The sequence below is a fragment of the Podarcis gaigeae genome, assembly GCF_964106915.1.
Source record: "Podarcis gaigeae genome assembly, chromosome: 3".
Lineage (NCBI taxonomy): Eukaryota > Metazoa > Chordata > Lepidosauria > Squamata > Lacertidae > Podarcis > Podarcis gaigeae.
The window spans coordinates 91,855,308-91,868,417 of record NC_139680.1 but is presented as its reverse complement, the minus strand read 5'-3'; the positions used below and the strand labels follow the sequence as shown (position 1 = coordinate 91,868,417).

At 44.7% G+C, this 13,110-nt stretch overlaps 1 protein-coding gene across 1 annotated transcript in view; it reads right to left on the bottom strand.

The window, feature by feature from the left end:
• The window catches only part of LOC310841821 (calpain-8-like), a 40,896-nt gene that overhangs the window by 1,629 nt on the left and 26,157 nt on the right, over positions 1-13,110 (bottom strand). The window contains exons 15-19 of the mRNA XM_083733336.1: positions 12,972-13,036; positions 8,030-8,098; positions 6,039-6,117; positions 3,241-3,357; positions 2,114-2,172 (exon numbers count right to left, since the gene is read on the bottom strand). Coding sequence (XP_083589462.1) covers positions 2,114-2,172; positions 3,241-3,357; positions 6,039-6,117; positions 8,030-8,098; positions 12,972-13,036 — 389 coding nt within the window. The remainder of the gene's footprint in view (positions 1-2,113; positions 2,173-3,240; positions 3,358-6,038; positions 6,118-8,029; positions 8,099-12,971; positions 13,037-13,110) is intronic.

Here is a 13,110-nt window from a genome sequence, read left to right as displayed (position 1 = left end):
ATTGGGAGCTGGGTAGGAGACATGTCGCATGAAAACACATCAAATTTCTTGCTGGCTGACAGAAGAAAAGGTAGGTCAGAGTCTGCTTCCCAAATGCCATTAAATAAAACTGAATGCTCCTAACATCTCTGATGGATGTGGCTTTCATTATAGTTTCACAGCAAGGTTCCTTTCTCTGACTACAGCAGGCCCTGACATCTTTTGTATTCTAGCCAAAATAAGGAGAGAAAAAAAGAATCATCACTCATAACATCTAGATCATTGCTAAGACCTATCAGGTCACTTATTTTCACCTCATTCTGGGCAAGAACTGCTTCCCTCATGCACGTTTTCAGTTGTTTTGTCTCATTCCCTTTGAAGGTGGATAACAAAGATGAACACAGAGTGATCATAACAGAAATATATTTATATCCTGCTCCCTATGTGACAAAATGGATTGCTGTCCATATATAGCCTACGTTTTCCTGATGAATTTGACAATACTAGCTCTGACAGCATTATTGTTTTTGGCTTTAAAAACTCGGTGCCCAAATCTAGCCATTTTTGCTCAGAAGAAAGCAGAAATTCATGCTGAAGGTTATGAAGACCTCCAGTTTTGGGTTTTGTCAGCTGCTGAAGCCAGAGAATCCCATTCCAGACTCTCATTGCTGTTGCTGCGACCATTGCTCACCTACTCATCCTTGTTTACAGCACCTGGCTTGTATAATAATAATAATAATAATAATTTATTTATTTATACCCCGCCCTCCCCAGCCAAGACCAGGCGCAGGGGGGCTAACAACCAATAATAAAAACAAGATTAAATTACAACATTAAAGCATTAAAATGCAGCTTCTTCACAGGAAGAGAAAGGAAAAAAGAAAGGGGGGGAATCAAATTGATTCTAAGCCAAAGGCCAGGCAGAACAACTCTGTCTTACAGGCCCTGCAGAAAGAAATCAGATCCCACAGGGCCCTGGTCTCATGAGGCAGAGCATTCCACCAGGCCGGAGCCAGTATTGAAAAGGCCCTGGCTCTGGTTGAAGCTAATCTAACTTCCTTAGGGCCCGGGACATCTAGGGTGTTGCTATTTATGGACCTTAAGGTCTTCCGTGGGGCATACTGGGAGAGGCGGTCCCGTAGGTACGAGGGTCCTAGGCCAGTACAGGTGTGGGCAACCTGCAGCCTTTGACCTCATTTCAAGCCAGGAAAGGGGGAAATGGAGAGAGAAAGGAGGGCAGGAGATGGAGAAGCTGGAACAGATCAAGCAATGGAAGGCTAAGAGGAGAAAACTCTTGCAAACAATCAGTTCTGGGCTCTGGCAAGGATGTCCCAACTCTGGCAGCCCGTTGGGTGGAAAGGAAAAGGGAGAGACAAAAAAATGGAAGAAAATAGTTGTTCTGTCCATTTATGGTTTGGGGCCTGCCCACCAGTTACATGAAGCCCAGGCAAATTATCCCCAAGGGAATGCAGAAGAAGATTCCCTATCTTTGAGCCAGCAGATGGAGCCGACCAGTACAGCCCAACTTTGCCAGGTGGGTGGGACAGACCCCCCTGTCAATCACCTGACGTCATGTAACCCATCAAATTTCAAAGGGATTGGTGTGACTGCCAATCAGCTGGTGGGTTGTTACAATAATCTCCACTGAAGATGCACTCCCAGCTCCAATCAGCTGGCTGGTGGTGGAAGTGTCCCTTCGATGAGGCTTGCTTCATTAGTACAAAGTATATGAATGTGTGCTGCTAGCGCCTGCCAGTTGAGTGGCAATGAGAGCACACATTGCTCCCAAAGCAGAAAGCAGATGAATGCATGGTTAAAAGGGCTAGAACTTGGCTCTTTATTGCCACCTTGATCTTACTATCTACTGGGGCTAAAGACTACCCAGGATTCTACCTCATGCATCCAAATATATTCCAGTCAGTGAATTATAATGTGTGAGCTTATCCACTAAGATGTGCTCTCCATCTTAACATGCTGAGCTGTGGTTTTAACAGGTATCCTAGCTGCATCAGTACTACTAGAAATAATAATAAATAGGTGTGATTTAAAAGCAGTGGTGCTTTTATTTGGGCATCTTATTACCACCAATCTGTCATAATGCAACTGTGCAGAAGCTTAATTCAGTCATCATTACCTCAGCCAGAGAGAGCTGGACAACTCCGTGCTTATCCTTGTCTAGCATCTGAAACATTTCTGAGTGGCAAAAAAAGAGCAGGTGTTATAGTTAAACAGTAGCATTTGGTACATGAGAAATACAAAACCTGAGGAGGGGGCATAATTCCGAAAACCTGGCTTCTTCAAATCAGGTTACTTCAGTGCAAAGGGTTTGCTTTGTCCCAGATCTCAGACTGAATCTCTACTGTCCTCAGGTAGTAGAGAAAATGTCCCACCTGAAACCCTGGAGGTCCACTGCCAGTCAGTGTAGACAACACTAAGCTAGATGGGCCAGTGGTCTGGTATCAGACATCTTCCTATGGTGTTGGTGACTTTAAAGGGTTGACTTAGTACTTCCAGCTGTGGTGGTATATAAGCGACTGCTCAGCTTCCAAAGACTGGTTTTTTGTGTTTTTTAAAAAGTATTTTAAATACTTATAAAATGGCAAAACAGCAAAGGCATGAAAGTTGGAAGAATTGAGCTGCTGGTCACTGGGGATGTCACAGATAGCATCCAGCAGATGCCTATAGAGTCTCACAGTCACATTGCCTATTCCATTCACAATGGAGCACCTGCACTATCTTGAATGAAAATGAGATTGGAAAAGTGGTTTCCCTGTAGCAGAGACACTAGATGGGGCATGGGGAGGAATGCAATTAAGATGATCTGGTCATTGTATATTCTTGTGCAATCCTTGTCTGGAAAGCATCTAAACTGGCATATTTGGGCAGCTACACCATTCTCTGTATAGCAAGATGGCAGTCACACACTGGGTGAGGTTTGCAAATCATTCCCTTTGGCAGATCCTATTAGACCTTGTGGGGGATAGAATGTCTTCTGCATCTGAGTCCCTGTATTTGTTTTGTCAAAAGCAGAGTCTGACAAGCTTTGGGATCTTACACTAGCTTGGGAGTAGTTGGTTACTTATCTAATTTGGCAAATTACAGACATTTTGGTCCCTTTTTCCTTGACACACAGTTGTTTGTGCTCAGGTTAAAAATAGGGATAGCTCTTTTGCTTGTTAGAGAAAAGCCGGGGTGGTGGTAAGGGAGACACTCCAGAGTATTTTCTATCACTCTACCTCCTTTTACTTCAGGAAGACTTACTGAAGAGAGTCTCTAGGCGAATCATGCAGGCCACGAAGCCATCAAAGTCAATGGTCATCTTGCTGCCAGCATAACGGAGAGCTATACTGTGCTGGATTTTGTTGTTAAGAGTGAAGCCTATGTGGAAAGGAAAGCCAGGCATGAGTAACACAATGTTTGGTGTTGATCTACACCGCTGTTTCATTGCACCTGTTTTGTGCAGTTTATAGTACTTCTGCTATGGGGCAGCTATATAAATTAAGTAGGTAAATAAATGTGGCAGAAGCAAAATTTCACTTGGAGAAGGAATTGAAATATTTTCCTGAAGCTTGCATTTGTTTCATTCTGGATTGTTTTATACAATGTTTAGATGTGTTGTAAACCGCTTTGAGATCTTTTTCTTTAAAATATAAAGCAGTATAGAAATGAAATGAATAACAACAACAATAGCAACAACAACAACAACAAAACAGCTGCAGACAGGCAGTGATGAAGTATTATTAGCTATTCCATCCTGGCAGGTTTGTTGGTCTATTATTATGTTTTCCTTTCCAGTCCCCATTGTTCTCAAGACCTAACACTCCCTCATAATGTTTTCTAAAATGACTCATTTTAATGCCAATTCACGGGAATTCCCTTGACCTATATTCAGAAGAGAAGCACCTAATTAGTGAAGCCTTAATGCACTCCTGGGGTTCCAGCCAAACGAAATCCATTGCAGGGAGTCAGTTTCGTGCACAGGATATACTTCCTATCCATTTCCTAAAGCTTCATTTAAGCCGAGGCTGAAGTCACAGTTTGCTGGCCAGAATGGAGGAACACATTTGCTGGAAAGTCAGCAATTTCCCATATTGTGGCGATAATCTGCCCTCCCCCCCAAAGACCAGATGATCCCCATCCACCCCCTATAGAAACAACAAAGATCCTTGCGGCACTTTAAAGATTAATAGATGCTTTGTAGCATAAGCTTTTGTAGACTACAGTCCACTTCATCAAATGCTTGAAATATTATCCTCAGTTTGCAGAGGGTATTGTGAGGTGAGAAGGGAGGATTGGAGCCAAGTGAAGCTGATGCATATGACCTGCATGAGAAGAGACACTGGTCCCACTATGGGCCCTGGGAGGATGCCCAGCTGTCACATGAAACATGGAATTTTCCTCTCCAAGGGCACAGGGAGAAGTACAAGCTTGGAGAGGGTGATCTGATGCCTCCTTCTCACCCCCTGCAGAAACCACTGCAGTCTTTGTGCTGGCAATGTCGTGGCTGGGAAAAGAGGATGGAGGAAGAAACAGCTGGACATAAAAAAGTTAGAGACAGCTATGCCACTGTTTAGATAGGCCACGCAATGGTTCACATTTTCATATGTCCTCAGGGACTTAAATGAGAGATGCCCATAGAGATCAATAGAGAAAATTTTTAACGTAGCTGGGATTGGCACCTGCATGTCTTCTCCCCCTTCCAAAAACCCAGAAATGGAGGGTAAATATCCCAAGTGGGGTCCAATGAGGGCTGAGCATGCGCAGGGTGCATAGAAAGGTGACCAATGGCTGGAGAGAGAATCAAGGAAAAGAATGGGGGTGGAATAGAGTGTCAGGAGTGCCAAACAGAAGCATTCCATGTGGCAACATTTTGTTGCAAGGCCCTAATTCCTGAAAGTTTCCCTGGAATATAGACTCGCCATCACCAGCACGCTGTCCGCCATCTCTGTCGAAGCACAGCTGCATGAGTCTGCTGCTGGGGATGTTCTGAGTCATATTCTCAATTCAAGCAGGATAATTATGAGGCCCAACAAGCCCAGTCTGTGCCTCATATGAATGGGCATCTAAGAACATGTCCCAGAATCATTTGCAATACACTTGAGCTCTATGGCAGATGTAAAAGATTCCTTGACATGGAGGATTGGGTACCTTAGAGGTCACACAAAAGACCACTGACACACAGTAGGGATGGACAAATCAGTCAGTTTCAATTTTTGTGTTTCCCATCTTAAATTTATTTATCCAAATTCCCCTATTTGAGTCTTTAAAAAAACAAAATCATGGAAATGCATGTTAATGCAAATTTCTCCGCATATACACCTACTTGCAGAGTCGTAGTATGCGAGGCAGGGGGGTGGCCCCAGGCACACATTTTTGAGGGAGAGCAATCAGGGGGGCCCACGACACGCACTGTGCCCTGGCAGCTGAGGAACAGTGGCAGGTGGGTTGGACTAGTGGACAGGTAGATGGGGGCAATGGGCAAGGAGGCTGAGGTGCACCCACACCTCAGCTGCCCAGCCCACCAGGGGGTGGAAAACTTGCCCCACCCTGGGTGCTACTGCATTCTTGTATATAGTTTTAACTAATACAGTGGACACTTGGGTTGCGAACGTGATCCATGCGGGATGCATGTTCGCAATCCGCAGCGGTGTGTCTGCGCACGCGCAGGTTGCGATTTGGCGCTTCTGTGCATGTGTGACCGTTCCGGTACTTCCAGGTTTCGGCGGTCCATAACCCAAAAAAACGCCACCTGAAGCATCTGTAACCCAAGGTATGATTGTATACACATTTTTGCAAGCAATTTCCCCTAATATAATACACCTTTCTATGTTGTTTTCATTAAGGTATGCATATTTATGCACATTTTCCCTGAAAATATGCATTTTGTACCCAGTGATTGGTTCGACGACTGCATTGCAAAATTCAGAGAAGTGCAAAGTTCACAGGAGAACTGTTTTCTGCACCATATATTGATTCAAGAAATGCACATTAGGTGGCTTCTTGTTCCAATTCAAAAAAAAGTTGGATTTCTCCCACATCTCTACATTTTGGATACTGACCTGCTTCCGTGAGAGCATTTCTCATTTCATGTGCATCTATGGTCCCGGAAAAGTCAGTATCCACTTTCTTATAGATTTCCTAAGCCAAAGAAATAGGGAAGGCTGTTGGTTGTCATTTTAGGCTAATTTTAGAAGACCTATCAGTTTGGCTAGGATATTCGCTGCTGCTCATGCCTGGCAAGGGAGCCTCCTCTCTCTGAAAGCGTTAATGACTGAAGGAGAGGGAGGAATTCAATTAACTAATGGCAAGCTGTGTGCCCTGGGAAATGGCTCCCACAGGGCTGGCAACTTGCCCACCCACATGGCAAACGGGCCTTTGAGAAATAACCCCCTTCCTCTGGCAAAGGCTGTAATATAAAACTCTATTGAGATTAATACTTTAAAAGAACAACAGACAGTTCTCGGTGCCAAATGGCTTCTTATCCAGCTCTAGCTGTGTAATTAGAAGCTATTCTGGCCTGTAACTCAGTAGGAAGTTCTGCCACAGTTGTTCTTTCACACTTTCATCCACTACTGCAAAAGTAATCAAAATGTTGAGTACCGAGGGCCCGATAGGAAATATAGTTGCATATAAGTAGCATAATTTTCATGTCATTTTCATGTGTGTGGCAGGTGCCAAACTAACAGTCGGAAGACATTTAGCATTCTCCCATCCTACTCTCAATTATTAAGGATGTGAGGAATTAGGCCCAAGGCCTAATTGAGTCCAGTATCCTCTTCTCAGAGTGACCAATCAGAGGCCTAGGGGAAGGAAGTGTGCATTTCGAACCCAGAGGCAACAGCATTTCTCCTACTTTTGTTGGCCAGCAACTGGTTTTCAGAAGCAATCTGCCTCTGACAAGTGAGGTAGCCTGCAGACACAGAGAACCAGGCAGGGGGCCTTCTCGGTAGTGGCACCCGTCCTGTGGAATGCCTTCCCATCAAGGAGATATGTAACTATACAGTCTTTAGAAGACACTTGAAGGCAGCCCTGTATAGGGAGGTTTTTGTTATGTTTTATATATGTTGGAAGCCGCTCAAAGTGGCTGGGGCAAGTCAGTCAGATGGGCAGGGTACAAATAAAATTATTAATATTGTTGTTATTCCCATGACTCCCAGCTTCCATTAAAAAAAAGAAATCGGGTCACATGACTGTAGTTCATTAAGGGTGCTAAACTCACACAGCTACAATTCCCAGCATCTTTAACAAACTACAATTCCCAAGATACCCCATGAATCCTTAGTCATGTTTTAAATGTATAGTGCAGATGTGACCTTTAGCTTTTTAGCATTTGTAGAACCTGAGATACAAGGCAAAATGTACAGAGCCGATTCTTCTCACTCTTTACGAAAAACTAGCCTGCTCTATGCTTTTAGTGTTTTTCATTTTTCACATAAAAACACCCATAAAAATGCCAGTGGATGCCCATGCTTAATTAGGGAGGAGGCATTTAAAAATATGGGTAGCTGTCCATGGGTAAAAGGTAAAGGGACCCCTGACCATTAGGTCCAGTCGTGACCAACTCTGGGGTTGCGGCGCTCATCTCACTTTATTGGCCAAGGGAGCCGGCGTACAGCTTCCGGGTCATGTGGCCAGCATGACTAAGCCGCTTCTGGCGAACCAGAGCAGCGCACGGAAACACAATTTACCTTCCCGCCAGAGCGGTACCTATTTATCTACTTGCACTGGCATGCTTTCGAACTGCTAGGTGGGTGGGCAGGAGCTGGGACCGAACAACGGGAGCTCACCCCGTTGCGGGGATTTGAACCGCCGACCTTCTGATCGGCAAGCCCTAGGCTCTGTGGTTTAACCCACAGCACCACCCACATCCTTAGCTGTCCATGGGATACAAGACTATTTCCTACCCTTGGGACCATTACATGTACATTCCATACTTCCCCCCCCCCCAAAAAAAACCACCCAACAACTGTATTTTTGGCATTCAGGGCTCCATTTCTCATCCATTTATGGATCAAAGAGAAAGAATACATTTAGAAAAGAGCTGTTTTACCAGATATTTCTGAATCTTCATCCAAAGTATCTTGAATTCCAAAAGATCCAACGTACCAGTTCCATGGTTCTGCAGAAAGTTAAGGTCTAATCTGTGGAAGCAAATAATTCTCCCCCCCCCCCCTTAGCCAGTAAGGCCTAGATAAAAATGAATGACTCATTAAAATGTGCCACTTTACCTGATGCATGAACCTGCACTTTCAACCCACCCAGAGGAGGCACACCTGCTGTTTTCGGTTTGCTTAGATAAGGGTATGATGAAGATTCCTGCGCTCTCTTTTACAGAGTGATTTATTATATTTTCATAGGGCCACATAGAACATGCTTTGGACTACAAGAATTAGACACCTGCTTGAAGTCCTTTTTAGGAAATACTTTTGTTTTAAAAACCTGCACACATTTCAAGCAGCCTAAGTTCCATTTGCTACAATTCTGCTGCATTCTTCCTTTAGAAAGAACACAATGACTTATCAGCAACTCCTCTGCAACTCCTCCTGTTATCTCATCAAAGCACAGATAAGGACCACACCTTCTTAACTTTAACATTGCCACAATATCAGGTGCTCCCAGAATATTTACTGCTGAAATACAAATTGGGCTCAGAGGCGGATTATAGGGAGTGTGACCGGTTCAGCTGAGAGGGCACCGCAGGGGGTACCACAACAGTGATGAACAACTGAAGGTGGGGTTGGACACCAAATTTTGGCACCACACAAGGCACCGCTGAAATTTTAAAGTCCAAGTCCTCCACTGTTAGGCTGTGATTATATGCACACTTACCTGTGAGTAAGACATTTATTTATTTATATTTATATTTAACAAGATATTTATATGCCACTTAATCGTCAAGACCTCCAAGTGGTTTGTATAAAATAGACATTTAAAATACTGATTAAATCAACATCCAAAAAAATAAATAAATCAAAATGTAAGTAAAACCAGAGATGAGGAAGCTGTGGCCCTTCAGATGCTGTTCAACTCCCAACTCTCTTTCTGCTTAATTATGTTTGCTGGGGCTGATGGGAGTTGGAGACTAACTATATCCGATGGGCCAGACTTTCTCCACCCCAAAACACATAATAAAATAAACCTGCACATTAAAATGCCTGTCAAAATTGTACATCTACTCAGACTTGCTTAAATAAAAAAAAGTTTTGCAGGTGCTGAAAACAAGATAGCGACCTGCAGGGAGTTCTAGAGCTTTTGTGCTGTCACACTGAGAGATCAATTCCTTGCAAGTACAAAATGAACATGATATGGCACTTGTAAAAAGGTGCCAGTTCTGCATGTATGCTTATTTATGAGTCAGCTTGCACAGGAGCAGGCTACATAGGTACAATCCAGACCCCAGTGATTGCAGCAAAGCTGAGTTGCATCTGGTACCCGTGACCTTCTAGACAGAAGTGGCAGGTCTGTCCCAAGCACCTCATCTCTCTTTTCCCTTTTTGCTGAAAGAAATTGCGTTGAACGATCTGGCATAATAAGCAAAACATTGTGTCCAGTTCTGGCATCACAAAAGCCAGCAAATGACCCATTGCCTCTTAGAACCATCATTAGAGCAAAGAACTGACCTCACAGCCATCTTGCTAAAAGCAGGCTTTTGCCTCACTTCACAATGAGCAAAGGGGAGCTGGCAGCAGAGGTAAGTGATGAAGCACTCCATTACTCCAGAGAAATGTTTCTTAAGTCTACAACTCTTTAATTGCGCAAAGAACTTTGTGGTCCCCGTGCTTATTCTCACAACCTAGCCATGAAGCTAGTTTTCTCTGTTTAGAGATGAGGTATCCATACAACAGGACGTAGGTGGCGCCGTGGGTTAAACCACAGAACCTAGGACTTGCCAATCAGAAGGTCGGCGGTTCGAATCCTTGCAACAGGGTGAGCTCCTGTTGCTTGGTCCCTGCTCCTGCCAACCTAGCAGTTCGAAAGCACATCAAAGTGCAAGTAGATAAATAGGTACTGCTGTGGCGGGAAGGTAAACGGCGTTTCCGTGCGCTGCTCTCGTTCCCTAGAAGTGGCTTAGTCATGCTGGCCACATGACCCGGAAGCTGTACGCCGGCTCCCTCGGCCAATAAAGCGAGATGAGCGCCACAACCCCAGAGTTGGTCACGACTGGACCTAATGGTCAGGGGTCCCTTTACCTTTACCTTTATCCATACAACTGCCCATGGTCCTTCTTACCCACAAGGCAGTTCTGCTAGGGGCATGATCTGATCTGTGGCCAGAGGGTTATAATGTACATCAAACAGAGATGGGGGGGGGGGTCAGAGACAGTGGAAGAGCAGGTAAAGTGAGGCCAAGGTGCCTGAGGAAAGATTTTATTTGCTTCGTGAATTACTGTTTCCAAATGTAGAGAAAATGTACAAGAAAAGCATGTTTGACTTTGGTGTGTAGTCACCCCATTATTTGGTCTAGTGAGAGGTACTTGTGTTGTTCCAGAGAAGACCACGAGCGACAAAGAAATGTGTTTTCAAACCAGAGGGCAAAAGGTCCCCCACCATCTTAACCACTTTCAGTAGTTATTAAAATCCACTCTCTGTCTCTGGCATGAAATAAATTTAAAGAGAGATTTGAAAGTGGAGAGAGTTCATGGCTAGATGAACAGATAATGGGAGATATGCAGGCAGAACAGAATGAAATGAAGGCCAGAGAAAAATATGAAGGAGAAGACAATAGGCTGTTTGTGCAGAGTGTAAGGAGTGAGAAGGGATTGAGGAGGGGAAGGGCTTGACAAAAGGAGAGACTGAGGCTTGGTCTCCACAGGCATTGACTGATGTAGTAGACTCCCTAGTGCAGAATAAACCATACCACGTGAGGCTGTAGGTGGAGGTTACCTATTTCTGAATGAGAAAACTCCCTGGTTGACCCTATCATGATGCTAATGCAAGAATCCTCATCTTTGGAGGGTCAGGCTAGGGATTCAGAGTAGGAGAGGGAACTGCCTTCAGAGTCAGAGCCTGATGCTTATACCAACCTGGAAGCCCTAACACAAGAGGATTCCATGGTAGAAGAGAAGAAGAGTTTGGATTTGATATCCCGCCTTATCACTATCCGAAGGAGTCTCAAAGCAGCTAACATTCTCCTTTCCCTTCCTCCACCACAACAAACACTCTGTGAGGTGAGTGGGGCTGAGCGACTTCAGAGAAGTGTGACTACCCCAAGGTCACCCAGCAGCTGCATGTGGAGAAGCGGAGACACGAACCCGGTTCCCCAGATTACAAGCCCACCGCTCTTAACCACTACACCACACTGGCTCTCTGGCTGAAGAAGGTCACACTGCCCACCTCTGACTCTGAGAACTCACACTCAGAAGCTCCATTTGCTCCTCACTGTATGAGAGTGATGACTCTAAAATAGGCTGGGCCCCTTGAGTGAGGAGGCTCCTTTCACTGAAGGTGGAGCTAGAGCAACAGCTCCTCTTTAAACCTCATTTTGAGCCTGAAATAGGCAACAACATTCAAGTTCTGATCTTATGGACTCTCCAGCCTGAACTAGATATGGCACCACTAAATTCTGGCCTCATCTTGCCTCACCGAAATCTAAACCAGGTGTGGGAAACTTTGTGGTTCAGAAACATCTGGAAGACTAGTGGTTCACCACACCTGACCTCAGTGGTGTGCAGTCAGTGGACTTGAGGAACTAGGCTAGTCCCCTAAATTAAGTAAATTAAGAGTATTAAAGTATTAAACCCTAGTGCCTTCTTCCCAAAGCCCAGGAAGCTTCTGTACAGCTTAGGGAAGGAAGCGCGATGCTCACACATGCAACATCAGGAAATCCCGGTGGAAGCCTTCACCCCCGCATGCCCTCGCAAGCTGGAACATCTGGCCCTAACTACTCCCCTACAAAAAATTTCACTGCACTGCCTGACCTAGACCTTATCCGACTTTGGCTTACCTTGTTCTGTTGCTGAAACCTTAACTTTTGTCTGGGGTCAGAACCCCTGCATTGCAGAGGCTGCCACATGGAATAGAACAGGCCCCTCTCTCTGCCGTGCCAGTTTCCTACTTTGGAGGTTTCTGTGGCATTTGTTTGTTTGTTTTGAGGAAGGAAAGGAGCACTGCTTTTCTCCCATCTGCATCTTGAAGTGGGCTGAGTCTATTCTCCTGTCTTTACTCCCTTTCCCCACATTCAGCTGCAAGTGTAGACCAGCACAGAAGAAGACAAATAAAATAGAACAGAGGACTTCAGCCATCATGTAGGTGTGGAGACTGAGATACCAAAGGCTTCTTTCTAAGTGCACGGTTCTGAAGGCCCTAGGTGCACCTGAGTCCAGTTCGACCATTATTTTCCCTATGCAGACTTTCTGCTGAAGCAGCACAGCTCATCCCTCTAGATTACAGCTTGTCTTCTCTACCAGCCCTCCCTGTGGCTCTCTGCCAGCCACCTGGCTACACAGCTATATTAAATTCATTCTTGCATGTTAAATCATTTGCATTGTTAATTACTCTCCTATGAGAAAAGGGCATGCTGTGAAGATTGGCAGTTTCTCCAGCTTTTATTTCCTCCATATTTGCCGAGCCATGTGGATAGGAGGGGCCGGTTCAACCATTTGGCCCACTCTCCCCACAGCTCTCCAAATCTCATTGTACACCTTCCTTGTGTATAAAAGGAGAGCAACCTATGATCTGATGATTGGACTAGAATCGCAGCCAGGTGGTTCATAACAACACAACCACGGCTAAATCCAGGCAGGGATCGTTGACAAATTCTCATACATCCCAGGAGAACTTGAACACAATACAATGGGAAACCAAGCACGCAACCAGAAACAAAGGGTTAATAACCTTGCTATACTAAGCTGTTTAGATCGACACTCTGCACTTTATGCCTACAGCAAGTGAAGACAGATGTGCCAGGAAAATGAGACACGTTAAGCCCTGCCTTATCTAGTCAAAAGGTTCGCAAGGGAAATCCAGTAGAGAAGAGTGACATTTAAAGGATACATCTAAGAGGCTGATCATCTCCCTGCAGGTGTTTATGCTGAATCCATCACTGTTAATGTCTCTTCCTATACAATGAAAAAGGCAAAAAATATGTTAGACAAATATTTATCTGCATTCCCTGGAAACACTAGGGAGTTAT